Here is an 18,731-nt window from a genome sequence, read left to right on the forward strand (position 1 = left end):
ATTTTTACTAACAGACTATCAAAAGAAGGTTTAGGCAAATTGAAAAGTGGCTCTGATAATATGGCAGTGAAATGCTGCAATCTTTTGACTAATTTATATAGGCAAGACTTTAAAAAACAGAAAGGTTCTAACAATATTTCTTTCTCTCATATTTAAGAACATTAAAGGATACTAGAAAAATAATGTAACCCTCCCACAAAACAATGAAAGAACCATTTTATTTTAAAGGATTTTATTATAGAATGTTAATATTTAGGATACTTCAGAGCACCTTATTCCTCTAATCAGATTTTTGGTAACTGGTTTCAAAGTGTTACTTGAGTATTTTTCTCATACTGGCTTTCAGGCAAAAGTACTACTTAGTGATTTTTTAAGAGATGTTAATTTGATTAAACAGTTTATCCTTAATAACCTGAGACATCAATCCATGGATAGCTTCTATGGTAGTTTTACAGCTGGAAAGAAAAAAACACATCACATAATGTCACAAGAACTGAGAACTATTTCAAACATGCAAATCCCCCCTCCCCCATTTCCATCCTTGCACCCAAATAATGATTTTTGGTCCTATTCATACTCCACAAAATATACTATACCAATTTATAGTTTACTCTTTATAGTATACTATAGTGATTTTTAGCCTTCTGCATGACTTTTGATCATTTCACTACTTACTAACACCTTCCCAAGAGAATGACAATGTAAAATTTGATATAATTCATAACAGTTAATTTTGTTATTTGTCAGAAGGTTTGGGAAAAGTTCTGTTTTAGAAGGTTACCGAAGTTATTTATAATTTATAATTATAGATTGATTCCAATGTTACATTAAAATCTGCTATTCCTTGTTATTCATTACTTAGAATAATTTTTAAAAATGATTTTAATGAATCTTATGCTTTTTTTCCCTGAAATAATCACAAACATCCTTCAAACAATTCAAAGCCAAAGTTAGATTAGTGGGTGAAGGACTTACATTTTAAAATTGATAAAAAGACAAAAACAAAAAAACACAATAAAAACCCACCAAAATTCAGAAGAGATGCAATTCTTGTAAAGTTATCCCCAGAAGGAAAATTTTCTACTTTTGTACTACTACTTTCCTCCTTCCTACTTTTCTTCTTACATAACTACATTCCCACAGTGAAATTTTTGCTTCATAAGAAATCAAGATGTAAATGCAGATAAAATTAGACACTAAAAAATCAGACACATGTAAAGACGGATGAGCAAAATGACATACTCAGAGCAAGTATCAAAAGTAAGACCTAATGCCAAAGAAAAATGTAATTTTTATCCAGGCTACTACCTCTATACCTTTTAAAAACCCATGGAGAAGAAGGGAATGAGATCATTCTAACCCAAGATGGCTTCTACTCCTAATACACTTTGCACCCTCCCTTCTCTCTTTTCTTTCCTATCAACTAGTCCAGTTTTTCTTAAAATGGATACCAAGGTACTGGTTTACATAGATGTCAACATAGTCTTCCTTTCCTCTCTACCCCTAATTATCACATTAAAATTCAAATTTTTGTGAAAGTAAATGTTATTTAGTAGTCTTCCCAATCCTGTATGCATCTGAAGGACCACATAATTATTTCATGGGTTATCAGAGAACACAGCCCAACTTTGTTCCTAACAAATTCTTGTAGTGAAATTTGGGATACTCAATTACTGTATAAAGGATTATTTCAGAAAAATAAGAGAGATACAATCACTTCTCTGATATTTAGGGGTTTAAAACTTTATAAAAATTTGAAATTTGATAAACTTAAATCCTAATTTAATCCTTCAGATGATGATTAGGTTAGAATAGCTGAGGACATCCTTTTGCAAGGTTTTGTTTTTGTTTTTGTTTTTGTTCTTGTTTTTGTTTAAAGATCCAGCAATGGATTGGTTTTCTTTCTTACACTTTCTAGCTGAACCTGGAAAAGGTGACTGCAAGTTTTTCATAACATTACCTAGACCCTTAACAGCCTTTAATGTACCTACTGTCTCCTAAATTTTCAAAGTCAAAACCTGCATTTGAGAACTCTTAAAGGTCCAAATAAGTTAATATTCAGGTACAATTGTAAGTTATAAGTTTAACCGTAAGGAATTTGAATCCTGTTATTTGAAAATCTTGAAAGAAAAAAAGTTAGAGGTAGGAATAGATTTGCTTAACTTACCTGTCTCGTGTAGCTTTGGCAAGTTTGTCTTCTGACTTTCGGTCATGTGTTTCTAGACCCAACATGAAACTCCCTCGTCCCAGCTGGGCTTCTGACTGTTCTAATTTTTCAGACAAATCGAAGACCTGACCGGTGGTATAGTCTGCATTCTGTGGGGAAAATGATATTGTGTCAATATATGATACTAGTCTATCATTAAAAAAGTATGTAAATTTTCTTCCATATAGAACGTTTCATTTACAAATAATTCCACTATGAAATCTAAGTGGATAGTCAGTGAAGGAAGAAGTCAAATTATACTCGCAAAAACTGATTCCAAAGCTCAAGCAGTTCAAGTGTAGAGTTTTTCACCTTTTATAATTTCAAGATTAAATTTGGAATTGTTCTTTTTGACTGCTTAAATCTAATATTTGTTATTATGAGAGGCTTTGAAGTACACAGATCTGACTCCAGGTTCTGGCCTGCTGCAGATTAGCTGGGGGGCCTTGGGAGAACTCCTTTACTTTTCTGTGCCTTCAAGTCTTCTTGTGAAAATGGGGGAGGAAGGTGATAATTTCTATCTTAAAGCTATGTGAAGTGATGTATATAAAGCTCGTAGGACTGTCAATGACACCTGGTGAAGCCTTAATAATTGTTAGCTAATTTTGTTACTTTTTCATGTTGAACTTCCAGAATTAGTATTTATGACAGTATTTTAAAAATTACATTTGTTTTAGCTTTTCTGATTATAAAATTAATAGTTATACAGAAAATGTGGAAAATGTAGAGCAGTATAAAAAAAAAAAGGAAATACCTCCAATCCCTCCACCTAGCTATAGCCATAGTTATATTTTAGAGTATTGCTGTACACTCACAGGGATACCCACATTTAGTAAGCTGAAATATTATATATGCTGTTACTATTTCATACATTTTAAAAACAAAAAAATTAATAATTACATATGTATACTTAACTGTAATATTTTTAAAAAACATTTTACTGGAATATCTTTATTTTATTCTATTTGCTCAGTCTGTAAAATAGTGTATAGGAAATACAGTTCAATCACAAGACATTTAAAAACATTATTTGCTGTCATCATAGTTACTACAAAGAGCCCTTTAAAATGCTACCAGCTTTCCAATGATTTTACAAACTTATGATATTTTTAAAAAGATGCAATTATATTCTGGATCTAAATGGTTTAGGTCACCAATACATTCTCCCCCACAGATTTGGAGAAAACACTAATATCTGTAGACCATGTCACATTTGGAAGATTTAGCTCAAGCCAATAAAAATGTAGGATGGCAGAAAGAGTTATACTATTAAAATGAAAAAATAAATCAATTACATTTCAAACACACAGAGAAATAATATAAATCAGAAAATAAATTTTTTCTTGTAGCTTTTAGATTACATGCTTTAGCTGGGGAAAGAGATGAACATATATTTATATATTTTTTCTTAGAATGCTTAGTAATGCAATGTACTAGGTATAAAACTACAAAAAAGGAGGAAATATAATTTAACCTTTTCTTGATTATTAATGTCCTCAATATATGCAGTTCTGGAATACAGGGACAGCCACAGGCTGAGTAAACAGGATTGTATGCTTTTTTTTAAAAATAAATTTATTAATTTTATTTATTTATTTTTGGCTGCATTGGGTCTTTGTTGCTGCCCATGGGCTTTTTTTGTTGCAGCGAGCGGGGGCTACTCTTCATTGCAGTGCGTGGGCTTCTCATTGCAGTGGCTTCTGTTGTTGCGGAGCACGGGTTCTAGGTGTGCGGGCTTCAGTAGCTGTGGCATGCAGGCTCAGTAGTTGTGGCGCACGGGCTTAGTTGCTCCGTGGCATGTGGGATCTTCCTGGACCAGGGCTCCAACCCGTGTCCCTTGCATTGGCAGGCGGATTCTTAACCACTGTGCCACCAGGGAAGCCCAGAGCTGTATGCTTTTATACAAAGGTTCAGAAAGCTCCAGTCTTACTGTTTCCTCCCCTTGCCATCATGTGTCACTTCTGGCTGCTATTAGTATACTTGCCTCTAAGGAAGCACCACACATGGGGCATTTAGCCATGCCTGGTACATAGGAAGCATTTAATAAATGTTTGCTATTATGATCACTCTCTTTCCTTCTAATTTGCTATTTCTGACTGTTGAGGATAAGAAATAACGGGGTCTTCCCTGGTGGCGCAGTGGTTGAGAGTCCGCCTGCCCCGGTCCGGGAGGATCCTACATGCCGCGGAGCGGCTGGTCCCATGAGCCATGGCCGCTGAGCCTGCGCGTCCGGAGCCTGTGCTCCGCAACGGGAGGCCACAACAGTGAGAGGCCCGCGTACCGCAAAAAAAAAAAAAAAAAGAAAGAAAGAACAGGAAGCTTGTCAGAATTATATTTAAAACCATAGTAAATATGCTCAAGTGAGGTCTTTTCCCATGAATACAATGAATCAAACAAACAATTTATTGAGGCTTTACTATATGCCTAGTACTTTGCTAATTACTTTATATATAAAATATTTCATATAATCTCAGTGTACTTAACAATGTGGGTACTATTATCATTAGACTAGAAAAGCTTAGTCACATTACATAATGTTGTGAAGGTCACACACAGCTAGTAAAGTGGCAGAGTTGTTTCTGAACTGAGTTTATTTTATTCCAAATTTTGTGGTTCTAACCACTATGTTATACTGTGCTATATGAAGTAGCTTACTTTAAAAAAAAAAAAAAAGTAAAAAATCCAAAACAAAACTGTTCCTTACTAAGCTCTAGATAGAAGTTTGTTAAATAAATATTCTTCTAAATGTTAGATTTTAATGATATATTCACTACTATTTTTTTTTTTTTTCTGCTTAGCATCTGCTGCTTTAAGGTAGTGATATTCTGATTTCCTTCTGAGGACATTCTTAGTCCACATGCTCCTGAGAGTTTCTTCTACCCCAGCCCAGCAGTAAAGCACTTGCCCTGGCCCATGAACTCATGGTGTTCATGCCCTTCACCCAGAGCAGGTTTAAGGATGGGCATGTGACCTACAAAACTCCAGACACAATGCGGCTTTGCCTGGGAATATGTGGGGCTATGTGTGTACCTTGGTCTTTTCAGTGTGAAACTGAGAGGCTGGGAGATCTACGCTAATGCTGCCATCTTGGTTTCACATGAAGTCTGAAACTGAAGCCAACTGACTTGAAATCAAAGCTGAGAGAGGAAGACCAAGACCTCATAATATTGTCTGAATGCAAATTTAGGTTGTGCGTGAAGTAAGCCCTACTCCTGCACTTTGCAGTTTACATGATTCTCTTTTTTGTTTAAGCCAGCTTGGTTGGGTCTCCTGTCACTTGTAACCAGAGACCTACCTGACATACACAACAAAAAACAGTATTTGTATTTTTCTCTCTGTAAGTCTGTTCAAGGCAGGGGGAGACCTCACCCTCATCTGGCCACTATATTTGTATATATATTAGGCTTAGTCTCAGTGGTACACAACACAGATCTTGGCTTGGCCTAGTATCACAATCCACCTCTGGTCATATAGAATCTGCCCCCAGGCCTAATTAATATATTGGCCAAGTCAGATATAGCCTTTCCATGAAAAAGAGTTTCAGATATTAAACAACTTACATAGATTGATAAAAAATTCAAACACATTCTTTGCAAGTATAGTACTTACAGTAAGCAAGCTAGAGGAACTCAGCGTATTCACCCAGTATTTATTCCACAAAAGCTCAAGCAATTTGCGATCCAAAGAGGATTTGAAATATGAGACTTCTAAGGCATAATATCTATGAAACAAAAGCACAAATATAGTGAGTGAAAAAAATTCAACCACATCATATAAAGGTTATGGCCAAATTTAAGTGAATTACATTTCATATCCAAATAGTCATATTTTAATTTTTAGTCTAATAGAATAACAGGTAAACACGGTTTCCTTACTCTTTAGGGGTATGGTTTCAAATCTGATAACTAAATAAACATTGTTGTTATATTTCTCCCCTCTGTAGAGCCCAGAAATTCCCAAGAAATTATCAAGAACTAATCAACACTTCTGAATGACATATGTTTATCCATGTCATTGAGTTCATAAATTCCGGCCAATAGCACACAAACTTAATGAACTACCTCTCTAGGGTCAACTATAACTTTTGTTAGGCTTTTAAAAATATCAAAAATATATAACTGATTCACTTTGCTGTACACCTGAAACTAACACAACATTGTAAATCAACTATACTCCAATAAAAATTAAAAAACAAAAACAAAGGAAAAGCTCCTGAAAATGTCATGTGGACTCCCCATTCCTTCCTTTTTAATCCCCTAATAAGGACCTACTGCTTTTTGGAAAAGCAAACTTTAAGGTAGGTCCTTAAGCCACATAAAAGAATTACTGCTGCTTCCAAAGGTACCTAATTTATAATCAGGGATAGCAAGGAAAATTTGGTTAAATGTCTGAAATACATATATATATATATATATAAATTTTTTTTGGCAGTATGCGGGCCTCTCACTGCTGTGGCCTCTCCCGTTGCAGAGCACAGGCTCCGGACACACAGGCTCAGCGGCCATGGCTCACGGGCCCAGCCACTCCACGGCATGTGGGATCTTCTCGGACTGGGGCACGAACCCGTGTCCCCTGCATCGGCAGGCGGACTCTCAACCACTGCGCCACCAGGGAAGCCCTGAAACATATATATTTTTTTAAAGTAATAAATATTTAAATATCACAGGGGCTTCCCTGGTGGCGCAGTGGTTGAGAACCAGCCTGCCGGTGCAGGGGACATGGGTTCGATCCCTGGTCCGGGAAGATCCCACATGCCATGGAGCAACTAAGCCTGTGTGTCACAACTACTGAGCCTGTGCTCTAGAGCCTGAGAGCCACAACTACTGAAGCCCGCATGCCTAGAGCCCGTGCTCTGCAACAAGAGAAGCCACTGCAATGAGACGCCCGTGCACCGCAATGAAGAGTAGCCCCTGCTCGCTGCAACTAGAGAAAGCTCGCGCGCAGCAACAAAGACCCAAGGCAGCCAAAATTAAATAAATAAAATAAATTTATAAAAAATAAATAAAAATAATAAATATCTCATTATGTTCTGTACATCAGTGGATACAAAGAAACACAAGGGACTTGCTTACCTTAAGGAGCTTACCATTTTTATGGGAAATGTGGGGTGAATCCACAAAATGTTAAATATATAATGATATATGTTGAATAACAAGTGGTGCTATGGTGCATATTTAAAATTAATCACCTGCCAATTGAATGTTAGAGATAATGAGTACTCTTAGTATAGACAGAACTGCCTGAGAAGCCCCAGGGAAAAGGCAGAATTTAGAGTAACCCTTACATGAGTCTATAGTGTGGATATGCTGAGAACGAGGAGGTAGTATTAGGCAGAGAGCACTGACTCACAAAAAGGAAAGTCGTGAAGGGAATAATAAATTAATCAGTTTGCCTGGACAGTTTAGCAGGAGCAGAAGAATTATGTGAAGGGAAACCTAGAAAGCTATGTTGGGGTCTAGCTGGCAGAGGACATTACATAAAAGGCTAAGAAATGATCTTCTAGGTACTTGGGACTCATAGAAGTGTTTGAGCAGATCAATGATATAGCCAAAGAGGTGGTTTAGAAAGCTGGCTGTGGTAAGATGTGTTAAAGGAGACAAAATGGAGGCAGGGATACCACAAGGGATGCCACAGCAGCGTGGCAGATGTGAGGAGATAAAGGCTTACACTCAGGTTGGTGGTGTAAAAGATAAGCACACATGGATACGACAAAAAATTCTTGTTCATTCAATTCCGGAGTGAAGAAATAAAAAAAAAGAATTTAAAGATAATTCTAAGTAAAGGCTTGTTCAAGATTAAGATATCCATGCATATGTGTATATGAAAGGGACATAGCTATAGTGAAATGTGGAAGTGGAATAGTGTATTTCTTGAGCACTTATTATGTCCTGGTGCTCTACATACATTCTCATTTATTCTTTCCTACAACCATACAAGGAAGGATTTATTATTCCCATTCTACAGACGAAGAAACAACTCTAGAGAGTAAAGACCTTGTTCAAAGCCACAGAATTAGAAAGTAGCAGCAAAAGGATATGTTAAGTTATGTCTATTATCAAAACCTCACGGTCTTAATTGTTATATCCAGAGTGTAGACATTTAAGACATTGTTTAAGAAGTGAGGCCCTGGGAGTTGAGGGGGTTAGGTATGGGGAGAGGAGGCAGGGGCTCAAGTGGAAAGGTCAGTTTTAGAAAGGAGGGGTTGTACCTCTGATACTTGAGGGAAAAAGACATGAGAGGATGAGCACAGTAACAGATATTTAGATTTATAAAGGATGGAAAATAAGGGAACTCAAACTTGAGGGTCTAGAATAGACTTTCATGTTCTAAAATATATGGACCACCTTAATGTTATTACTGTTTTAATTCCGTAGGTTGATGCAATGAAAATTTTTGGTCTACTATGTAGTGATTAGCTGCAAATCTCAGTAGCAGAGTTGAAAACAAGGAGAATATTCAAAATTATTCGTGGAGCTAAAGCCTCATCTTCTGTATGGGAAGTCAATAATAGATACTGCCTAGAACTGAAAATCAAGAAGTAGCACTATCAGCATGCTGTCTGAAGATACGGGGGTAAATACTTAAACAGAATAACTATAATAGTTTAAGTGACTGCCTCTGGGAGATGCAAAAGGAAATGGTACAAGATTGTTTATTTTATAATAAATTTCATAGAACCATTTGACTCTTTAAACTATGTGCCTGTATAACACTGATAACATACAAGCTAATTTAAAAAACACTTTGTGTCCTATTTTTACTAAGCCTCTTCAAAGTTAAATATATTTAGTATCTATATTAGATTCTATGTTTAAAACAAACTTTGGATTATGATCTAGAATTTAATGTAGAAAAGAAAAAAAAAGATCAATATAAACTACAAATAATAGCTCATTGTCAAATAAGTTAGGAAATGGATATATAATGAGCCTGTACAAAACCCCTGCTCTTTCAACTTGGCACTATATTTCATTAATGATTTGAAATAAAAATAAATTAAGCAACTTATTTGCCCTATGAAAAAGTTTACTCTTTATTTAGGAACTGATCCTAAGTAAGAGAGTATCTTTGAATATCCTAGTAATTCCAGGTTCAAAATTCTACGCTGTAGCAGTGCAGGTAGCTAGAATGCAGTAACTCCTCTTTGATAGGCTTATATTTCAGAAAAACAGGAAATGCAGATTTGTTTGGATACAGAAAGCACAGACTCCCGCAGTCTTTTTTTGTTTCAAAAGCTGCTGCTGGTGGTGATAGAAGTAGAGCAGGTATTAAAGGTATAAGCTTTTGATACCACAACTCAATATAAATGAAAAAAATTGTTAACTCTGAAAATTAAAGTATCACGGCAAAGGTGTTTCCATGCTTAGGAGCAATTCTCTCAAACAGGAATGGTTTAAGTTCTTTTCAGTAGAGCAAACTAAGTGATTTAATTCCAAACCTCTCATTGAAAAATAAAACAGAATCCTTTTTTTCCAGAAGTATGTCAGGGATGACTGAAAACCAGATCTATTTAAAAATTAAATTTTAGAAATTCTATAATTTTCTAAGAATTTCTAAACACAAAAATAAGCAGTAGTGGCACATGGGTAGTTAAGGTATTCCTTGAAGTGGGAGGGGAGGTATGGACAAAGGGACACTAGTAATCATTTAGGCAACATTTTTCCTTTTTTTTGGGGGGGTGCCCACCCTTCTATGTGCCATGTCCTATTTTAAATGTTAGGATACAGCAGTGAATTGATTCTACTCTCATGAAGTTCACATTCTAATGAGGTCAGTACCAACAAAACAAAAACATATAAGGTGGTGACAAGTGCTAAGAAGAAAAATAAAGCAGGGAAAGGTAACACCGAGTGACAAGAAGGTGCTAATTTAAATAGGGTGATCAATGAACATTCTCTGTTAAGGTGACCCTTAAACAGACACTGGTTGATTGAAATAGTGAGTCACATGGAAATAAGGAAGGATGCTCCAGGCAGAGGGATCAGCAAGTGCAAAGGCCCTGAGGCAGGAGCCTGCCTAGTACATCTGATAAACCATAATGAGGCCACTATGGCTGGAATGGAGAGAGCAAAGGCTCAGTGACAGGAAATGAGCTCAGAGAGATGGTGGGAGCTAGACTACATAGGGTTATGTGGTCCATGGTAAGCACTATAGATCTTATTCTTAGTGAGACGGGAAGTTATTCTGAGAAGGAGGAACATGGTCTAACTCACATTTTAATAGAATCTGTCTGGCTGACAAAAGACCTTTAAGGGGTGGGGTAAAGGTCAGAAAGAGGAAGACCACCTAGAAGGCTAGTGCTTTGATTTAAGCTCCAGATGGCTGTGGCTTGGATCAAGGTGACAGTAAGAGAGGTGGTAAGATACATTTAGAAGGTGGAGATGACTGTCTTCATTGGTTTAGCAGTTTAAAAAATTGAGATGTATACAATAATTCACATACCATAAAATTCACTATTTTAAAGGAGTATACAATTAAGTAGTTTTTAGTATGGCTTCTTTAACTTTTGGAGTGAAACTGTTTGGGGAGAATTTTTGCTAAGTGGAAACTGGATACATTGAAGGCTGCAGAAATGCCAGTATCAGGCTGGCCCTGAATACAACTTCTCTCAACTGTTAAATTCATTAACGGGCCAAGTGTCTGGTACATTGATAAAGTGTTTATGTATGTGTGAAAGGTAAATAACATGTTAGATTAAAACAATTATTAATAAAATTTAAACATCATCCTAAATTTGTATATTCTTACTATTATTTTAAAAGATTATGAAATGCATTTCATCTGAACTTTTTTTCTTATCTATAAAATTAGGGGCTTGGTCTGGATGATCTCTAAGGTTTCTTATGATGATTTTGGCATCAGATACATTTTAAAATTACTTACTGTTTGCAGTGTACACCAAAGTCTTCTATTTTATTAAGTGGGATAGTCTGGTACTCAGAAGGTCCTTCATCAGGAGGCTTGTAGCCCTAAACAAAAATGAAGAAAATAGAAGATTTAAACAAAACAAAACAGAGGAAAAACATATTTTCTATGCAGCTTTCTATTTATAGAAACATTAATTTTGGGGAGCCAAATACTCCCCAAAATATTATGTTGCTTATACCCTCCCTCAACCCCATTTGGTGGCTGAAGGCTGGATTTGGCTTATAGATTCATTTTTCTTGTCCTCAGGTGATACATACTTTTGCTCATATCTATTTCAGATTGCATGGAAGGAAGTAGATGGATTTAACTTGTTTCTCTAGTACCCATCAGAATGCCATGGACATACAAATACTTATTAACAAATGAAGACTGCTTTTGAAATAAAATTAACAATATGCAGCACAAGTGTATTGTCTTTTGCTAAGGGCAATTTGTGGTAGTTGGACTTCTATTTTGTAAATATTGTTAAATTATTTTAGGACAAAATGAGATACCATAACACATCTTTAAAAATAAATCACATATTTAAAATTTAAAATACTATAGGGACTTATAATTTTTAAAATTACCTTTGGGTATGTCCTAAAGGCTCCAAGATTCACTTTCCCTGCAGATATTGTTCTTGTTGGGTCAATCTACAAGAAAGATATATTTAATATCTGCTGATTATAAAATCACTATATACTTCTATTTGTTTAAACATTATAAGCCTAGAAATACCTATGTACATATAACACTATATGCACACACACACATAATTAAAAATAATCATATAATAGGGAAAAAAATAACCAAACTGAAAAACCATGGAAGTTCAACAGAATGGTTAAGTATAGAAATCTCATCATTAATTTAGAGATTAGATCTAGTTATTATATTATTTAAGAGTATTAATTGAAGATTTGCTCATCTTTTTCAAGTTTTTTTTTCTTTAATAGATGAACAATTTCTACCTTCCTCATAGTAACCTGGATTGCATCTAAAACACTGAGCAGTGCAAGAGCTGCTCTAGCAATTCCTGATTTAATCAATTCAGTCAACATTGACTGAATGCCTACTATGTGCAGGGAACTGAGATATAGATGCTGTGTATACCCATCATCTTACAGAGTGGGGGAAGAGATGCAGAGAGGTTAAGTAACTTGTTCAAAGTTCCAGCTACAAAGAGGTGGAATTCAGATTCAAGCTTAGGCAGACTGACACCAGAGCCTTGCTCTTTACCACACTGTTTTTATTTCTCTGTATACTTGCTTTAGTAAATCTTCATGAAAATTAATTAAAAGTGGTTGTAAAAATACTTACTACCACGGCTACAAATGGTTCCTGGAACTGCTGATTGAGCATCTGAGTACTAACATCAATCCCAGAAAGCCAGCAGCCATAGCCAGGGTGGCTATGATACCAGCCAATTGCATTTTCAAGGCGGCCGACCTAACAAATGAAGAGGGCAAAAGAGCTTGAAGTTCCTGTTTAATCTTAGAGACACCTGTGATTTGTCTGTTTACATAGTCTTACAGTAAAATAATAGTATTCAGAATAGTTAAAGCATATGCTGCTTTTAAATTTAAAAAAATATATATTTTAGATAATACATGCCCAAGGCACAAAATTAATAAGATACCCGTACAATAAGGTTATTCAGTCTCCTTACCACCTCCTTCCCCTCAACCAGTTTCTCAGCCCAGATGTTACTACTGTAGGCAGCTGCTTACATACCTGTCTTCTAAAGCTATTCTTTGCATATAGAATATATAGTCTTTGCATTTATGTAGATTAATAAGAACACACAATGGCATACCACCTACAGTGTTCTACACTTTACTTTTTCACTCAACAAAACATTCTGGGGTTTGTTTCATATAAATAAATATATAGATAACTAGTTCTTATTTTTTTTAAAGGCTGGCTAGCAGTTCATTGTATGGATGATTTAATCATCTTGATATCCAGGTACATTTAGGTTGTTTCCAAATTTTTGGCTTTAAATACACACACACACATAATGAATGTGAGAATTGTAAAAAAATTTTTAAATTGAGATATAATCGACACATATTAGTTCAGATGTACAACATAATGATTTGATGTATGTACATACTGTGAAATGATCACCACAATAAGTGTAGTTAGTTAACATCCATCACCACACACAGTTACAAATTTTTTTTTTCTTGTGATGAGAATTTTTAAGATCTATTCTCCTGAGTGAAAATTTATTTTAAAAAATCCATGCTAATCTCATATACATTATATATAGTTGAGAATAACTTAAAATATAAACTTTAATGTAGTAACTTAAAATATAAACTTTAATGTAGAGAGAACAGTTTTAAATTTAGAAACTCAAAAGTAACTGTGGGACTCTTGCAGTTACCAAATTTTAAGGAACAGCATTTTTACCTGTTTGGCATTTTCTATGTATGCGGCCATGTACTCATATGCAGCAGCCTGAGCATTTACTCGGGTTTCAGTGCCCTCTACAGGCAAAGCAAAACTGTCCATAATGATCATGGTTTCACCATCCACCTTTCCCAGCATCAAGCCCATCACTTCCAAGTTGCCTCCTGATCTGGCATGCATCACCATTTTCAGTAGAGCCAATGCTGAGATTTTGCAGTACTTAAAGTAATGGTGACTACAAAACAAAGGCATGGTGTAATTAACTTTCTTATATAAGTACAATTTCAATACAAGTTTTTGCGGAGATCAACAAATAAGTATTGAAGGAATTTATATTGATGGAATGGGGAGAAAGTGTAGAATGTGGGAAAGAAAAAGGAAGTAGAAAAGGACAGAGTTCTGGAAGGGGGATGGAAATGATAAACATGTCATAATGTGGCAAAGTACTTCCCACGGGGGGAAGGGAAAAGTATGAAATAGTTTTAAAATATGCTATTCAAGTAGATAGGAGGGAATTACATGACCAGTTCAATAGACTTTTTCTCCATTACTTTTGGAATCACCAAATCTCGGTTTCTGAATCTGGTTGGATGGCTGTGCTTCATTACTCTTGGGCCTAACCTTCTGGCCTAACACTTAAGAATGTGGGCTCTGACATCCATCTGCCTAGGTTTGCATCCTTGCACTGCCATGTCCTAGCTGTGACCTTGAGACAACCACTTAACATCTGTGCCTGTTTTCATAGAGCTATTGTTAGGAGGAAATGGAGTAAATGAAATAACGTATATAAAGTGCTTATCTTAGTGCCTGACACATACTAAAACTTTTTAAGTGCGGGCTGTTATTAGCATTATTAACCAATCTTTTACAGTACTCTCAAAGAACAGTGTGTTGAAGGTTGTGGCTTCTCTCTGTGGTATTAGCCTCAAAATGCAAAATGTAGCCTTAATATCTTTAATTCTACTATGATGGCTATTTCAGTTTGTCATCTGTGGATGTGACCAAACTACTGTTGAATAAAATTACATTTCAGTCTCACTGATGGAGCTCAAGACAGCTAGGATGAATATAACTAGAGATACAATCACACAGTGAGGCAAGCTGATAGTTTCCAAATATTTAACAGGCTATATCAACCTAAGTGCACAGCCTGTTATAGAAATAGCAGACAACCAGGCAAACTAACCAGTCTGTAAAGAGTGGTCAGTGTCTTTGAGAAGCCTTTTTAAGATGTCTGCCCACAGATTTCAATCACGACTGAAAAATATGGAGACCTGGTCTTGGGAGTCAAGATATGAATTAAAATCTTCGCTCCTCTATCTACTGGGGAAAAAAAGACAGACACAGTTATTGTGCTTCTATTACATACATTCTAGACCTTTTTTTATACATGACCTCATCTAATCTTTATGACATAATTAACCAGGTAGGTCTTATTTCTGTTTTACAGATTAAAAAAATGAAGATAAGTAAATTTTGTAGGGTCAATCAACTAATTAGTGACAGTTGTGAGATTTGATCTTAGGTCTGACTGTTGCTCACTTAAGAGTTCGCTGCCTCAGTGTAACCATGAAATAAGTTATTTACTATATTTGCTTGTTTTCATATATGCAAAAAAGGAATAAAAATACAGTACTGGGTTGTCATGAAGATTTAATGACATGGAAATTCGTAGCTCAATGCTCAGCCCGTAGTAATTACTCAGTAAACGTTGCTGAATCCGAATACTGACAGTTAAAGTTTGCCTTGTAAAAAACTGAGACAGATGAAATATGTTTTTTTTTTGTTGACCACTACTTTCCTGTCTATCCATTAGAGAGACTGTGCTCCTTTTACTCTCTCCCTAACAATATCTGCTCTCAGAAAAGGATAAATGCTGTGGGTAAAGAATCCTCTACCTGTAATCACTCCCAGGGACACAGGAGTTTTGCTAAGGGGCTAAGAATCTTAAGGTCTTTTGATATAATTTCTGGCTTATGTGAACTGGTGGAGTAACATTTTGGGATACTGACCAGAGCCTCGTTGTGTTTCTGAAATAATTACCAGCAATCAAAAAACAATTAGAGATCTAAAAGATTATAGGCTAGCTTTTAAAGAGATAAAGAAGATAGCTGCAGTCTCCAGCCTGAGATAAAGAAGATAGCTGCAGCCTCCAGCCTGAGATCGGCGGAAGATCCCAACAAAGTATATATCGACACAGGGTTCAAGGCAGAGTGTGGAGCATATTGTGACAATACGGGTGTTGAGAAGTGAAAGCCCAAATCACCGCTTGTCGTTTTCCTCTTCCATTCTCGCAAGGCAAACGGGTAAAAGAGACAGAAAGGGGAATCAACCAAGCCCCAGTGGAGGGTCTTAGGCTCTACTTGCGGGGATAAAAAGGTAAAGCAAAATTTCTCAGATGCTTACTCTTTCTCCTCCCTGCACATGAAAAGCTCTCTATCCCCTCCAACTCCCACTCCCCCTGGGTCTCTTAGACTCCCGCCACCCCGCCCTCCCCTGCGTTTCGCCAGGGACCTCCTCACTCCTTAGTCCAGGGCTTCGCCGCCAGAATTTCTTGCTGCTGTTTCTTGTCGTATTTGTAGATTTCATCGATACTCTGGGCTTCCTGCATGTTGTTGGCTAATTCCCACGTTTTCTGGGCCATACCACTCCCGGAAGCCGCCATCGCCGAGGAATCGGAGAAGCTGTTGTCTCCACAATCTAGACGCAACTTTACCTCGCTGGGTTTCCGGTTGTGGGCTCCGGGCCCGCCCCAGCACAGGTGCAAACCCGCACTAGACTTTCGAGGCCGCCATGACACCTAGCACCGGAGGTGAAGTTGGTACGGACCATTCGGGAATGGCGGGGGTCCTTCGAGAATGCGACGGTATAAACAGCAGTTACGCAATAGTAGAGACAGAGGAATCTTTTTATGGCTGAAATGAGAACGCATGATCTTGGAAAATTGTACGTGTGAATTAGGACAAAAACGGTGATTACGCAGGGAATGGTATAGCCTCCCGCACCGGAAGAAGGGCATGTAACGTTATGCCAGAAACTGGAATTCGTTCGGACTGCGCAGGCTCGGCTTCCGCCATGTTAAAAATGGGTGGATCCTTAAGCTGGCACGGGGGAGAGAAGCATTTTTGTGTGGGTGTATGTACTTTAAACGAAATAAGTTTGTTTAAAGACTTAGAAAAAATAAAGGATGTCTGTGGAAAAACTGACATGTAAGTGGTTCTGAATGCTGGTTTTGAGAGAATAACACGTGAATCACTGCACATGAGTAAAATCCTGAGGGCGCGTGCTGGCCGGGCCCTAGACTTCTCTAGAGGGCCGTACTCTGGCGTTCCGAGGGGGCTGTGGAAACTGGTGGATCGCTGTGGTCATGTCGGTTGGCGCTTTTGTAAAAAGTAACATCTATGCGAGCTGTTGGTGTACTGAAAGTGTCCGGTACCCAGTTCTTAAAATAGTTCACAGTTTAATCTTCTGCACTAATCTATAGAACCACCTGTGTCCCCGAGGCCGGATTAGTCTACGGGGACTATTTGTTGTCATCCAAGAGTTAATACAGTGTTTAACCGTTTCATTTATTTGCTGCTTTTTGGTATTCTTCCTCTCTTGCTTTCCCCCACTCCACACTAGATTCCAAGCTCCAAATCACAGGAACCAGGTCTCTTATTCCTTGTTTTATCCGTAACACCTACCACAGATGTTCAGGAATGTTTTGGCTGGGAAAAAAGAGGAAAAAAAGCATCACAGTTCACCTCTCCCGCTTCATCTTTCTTTAGTTACCCTGAAACTTTGCATAAGTGGTCAGCATTGCCTGAAGTGCTCTCCCCTTACTTTTCTGACTGGGAGCTCATATTAATATTTAAAAACACAGCTCAGCGATCTCTACCATGCAGTCTTTCTTGACTTTCTTCTCTCTCCAGTAATCTTCCTTCCACGGTGTCTCTAAATGTCTGTAGGTGCTTCTGTAACTGTTACATTGCATTGAAATAATGTATTTGTTTACTTGGAAGTATTTTTTTCACTGTAAGCTTCAGAGTGCAGGGCACTCCGCTCTGAGTTGTATCCGCTACTCCTAAAAAGCTGTGTGACATTTAGTTAAGACAAAAACATTAGAATTATGGAGTCCACACCCCCGCCTGAGGTTTTTGACATTAACGTCCAGTTGAAGATAATTTGTCTTTCAAACCCTCATACAAAGTATTTTTCCTCTCTTCTTACTTTGTCTTCAGCAGTTAGCTAACTTACAAGATCGAGAATGGTTAACAGAGCTTCTCCAACAAAGCAACGTCAGTATGCAGAAAATGCTCCCAGAAATTGATCAGAATAAGGACCGCATGTTGGAGATCTTGGAAGGAAAGGGACTGAGTTTCTTATTCCCACTCCTCAAATTGGAGAAGGAACTGTTAAAGCAAATAAAGTTGGATCCATCCCCTCAAACCATATATAAGTGGATTAAAGACAACATGTCTTCCAAACTTCATGTAGGTAAAAGATCTGTGAACATCTTAATGCCTAGCATCTTATATTTCTAGTGAAGTAAACCCACTCAGTGATGAAACAGAGTCTTCCTCTGCTCCTTCCAAAGAACAGAGCAGGAAAAACAAGCCAGTAATGCAGAAATTCGTTCATGATCACGTTGAGCTACAAGTCACTGCCCTCTATGCGCTTCAGGTGCACTGATACAAGAGCAACTTCCCAAAAGGCATGTTACTCTGCGTTTTTTTCACTTCTATGACATGGAAATTACTTAAGACGCTTTCTTGGCTTGGAAAGAAGATATAACCCAAGAGTTTACAGGGAAAGGCAAGGCTTTGTTCCAGTTGAATCAGTGGCTAACCTGGCTAGAAACTGCTGAAGAAGAATCAGAGGAAGAAGCTGACTAAAAGAACCAGCCAAAGCCTTAAGTTGTGCAAAACATACTGTTGCTGTGATGTAACTGCACTTGACCTAACCACTGTGAAAATTCATTCCACTGTAATGTTTTCACAATATTTAAAGCACATCAGTTAGTATTTCCTTCTGCATAAGGTTTTTTTATAGTGTAATGACTTAATCATAGTCTACCATCAAATATTTTAGGAGTATCTTCAATGTTTAGATAGTATATTAGCAGCATGCAGTAATTACATTGTAATTTCTCAGGCGGAGGCAGTCTATTGCAAGGACCTTTGCTGCCAGTTATCATAGGCTGTTTTAAGTTAGA

General features: G+C 37.1%; 1 protein-coding gene and 1 pseudogene across 2 annotated transcripts; one reads left to right on the forward strand and one right to left on the reverse strand.

Moving 5' to 3' along the window:
- Positions 1 to 210: 210 nt before the first annotated feature.
- On the reverse strand, positions 211 to 16,346 carry COPS5 (COP9 signalosome subunit 5). Of its 2 annotated transcripts, none has more exons than XM_059994733.1 (8): positions 16,049 to 16,188; positions 13,535 to 13,769; positions 12,437 to 12,565; positions 11,704 to 11,769; positions 11,090 to 11,175; positions 5,816 to 5,927; positions 2,168 to 2,316; positions 211 to 455 (listed from the first exon to the last, which is right to left on the reverse strand). In XM_059994733.1, exons 2-8 carry the CDS (start codon positions 13,718 to 13,720, stop codon positions 371 to 373), a joined length of 813 nt encoding a protein of 270 aa, XP_059850716.1. In that variant the 5' UTR covers positions 13,721 to 13,769; positions 16,049 to 16,188; the 3' UTR covers positions 211 to 370. The 2 variants fall into 2 exon arrangements, with proteins under 2 accessions (XP_059850716.1, XP_059850715.1); XM_059994732.1 differs by having other exon boundaries at positions 212 to 455; positions 16,057 to 16,346.
- Positions 16,347 to 17,747: 1,401 nt separating this feature from the next.
- Positions 17,748 to 18,520, forward strand: LOC132440194 (eukaryotic translation initiation factor 4 gamma 2 pseudogene; annotated as a pseudogene).
- The last annotated feature ends 211 nt before the right edge of the window (positions 18,521 to 18,731 follow it).

This window comes from Delphinus delphis, chromosome 17 (assembly GCF_949987515.2).
Source record: "Delphinus delphis chromosome 17, mDelDel1.2, whole genome shotgun sequence".
Classification (NCBI taxonomy): Eukaryota; Metazoa; Chordata; class Mammalia; order Artiodactyla; family Delphinidae; genus Delphinus; species Delphinus delphis.

Excerpts from the sequence above, each read along its gene's own strand:
- COPS5 (XM_059994732.1), bottom strand. The coding sequence starts at position 16,199 with ATGGCGGCTTCCGGGAGTGGTATGGCCCAGAAAACGTGGGAATTAGCC. Across the intron at positions 5,928-11,089 it reads TTTGGTGTACACTGCAAACA|ATATTATGCCTTAGAAGTCT; the intron begins GTAAGTAATTTT and ends TTTGTTTCATAG. Across the intron at positions 456-2,167 it reads GCCAAAGCTACACGAGACAG|CTGTAAAACTACCATAGAAG; the intron begins GTAAGTTAAGCA and ends TTTTCTTTCCAG.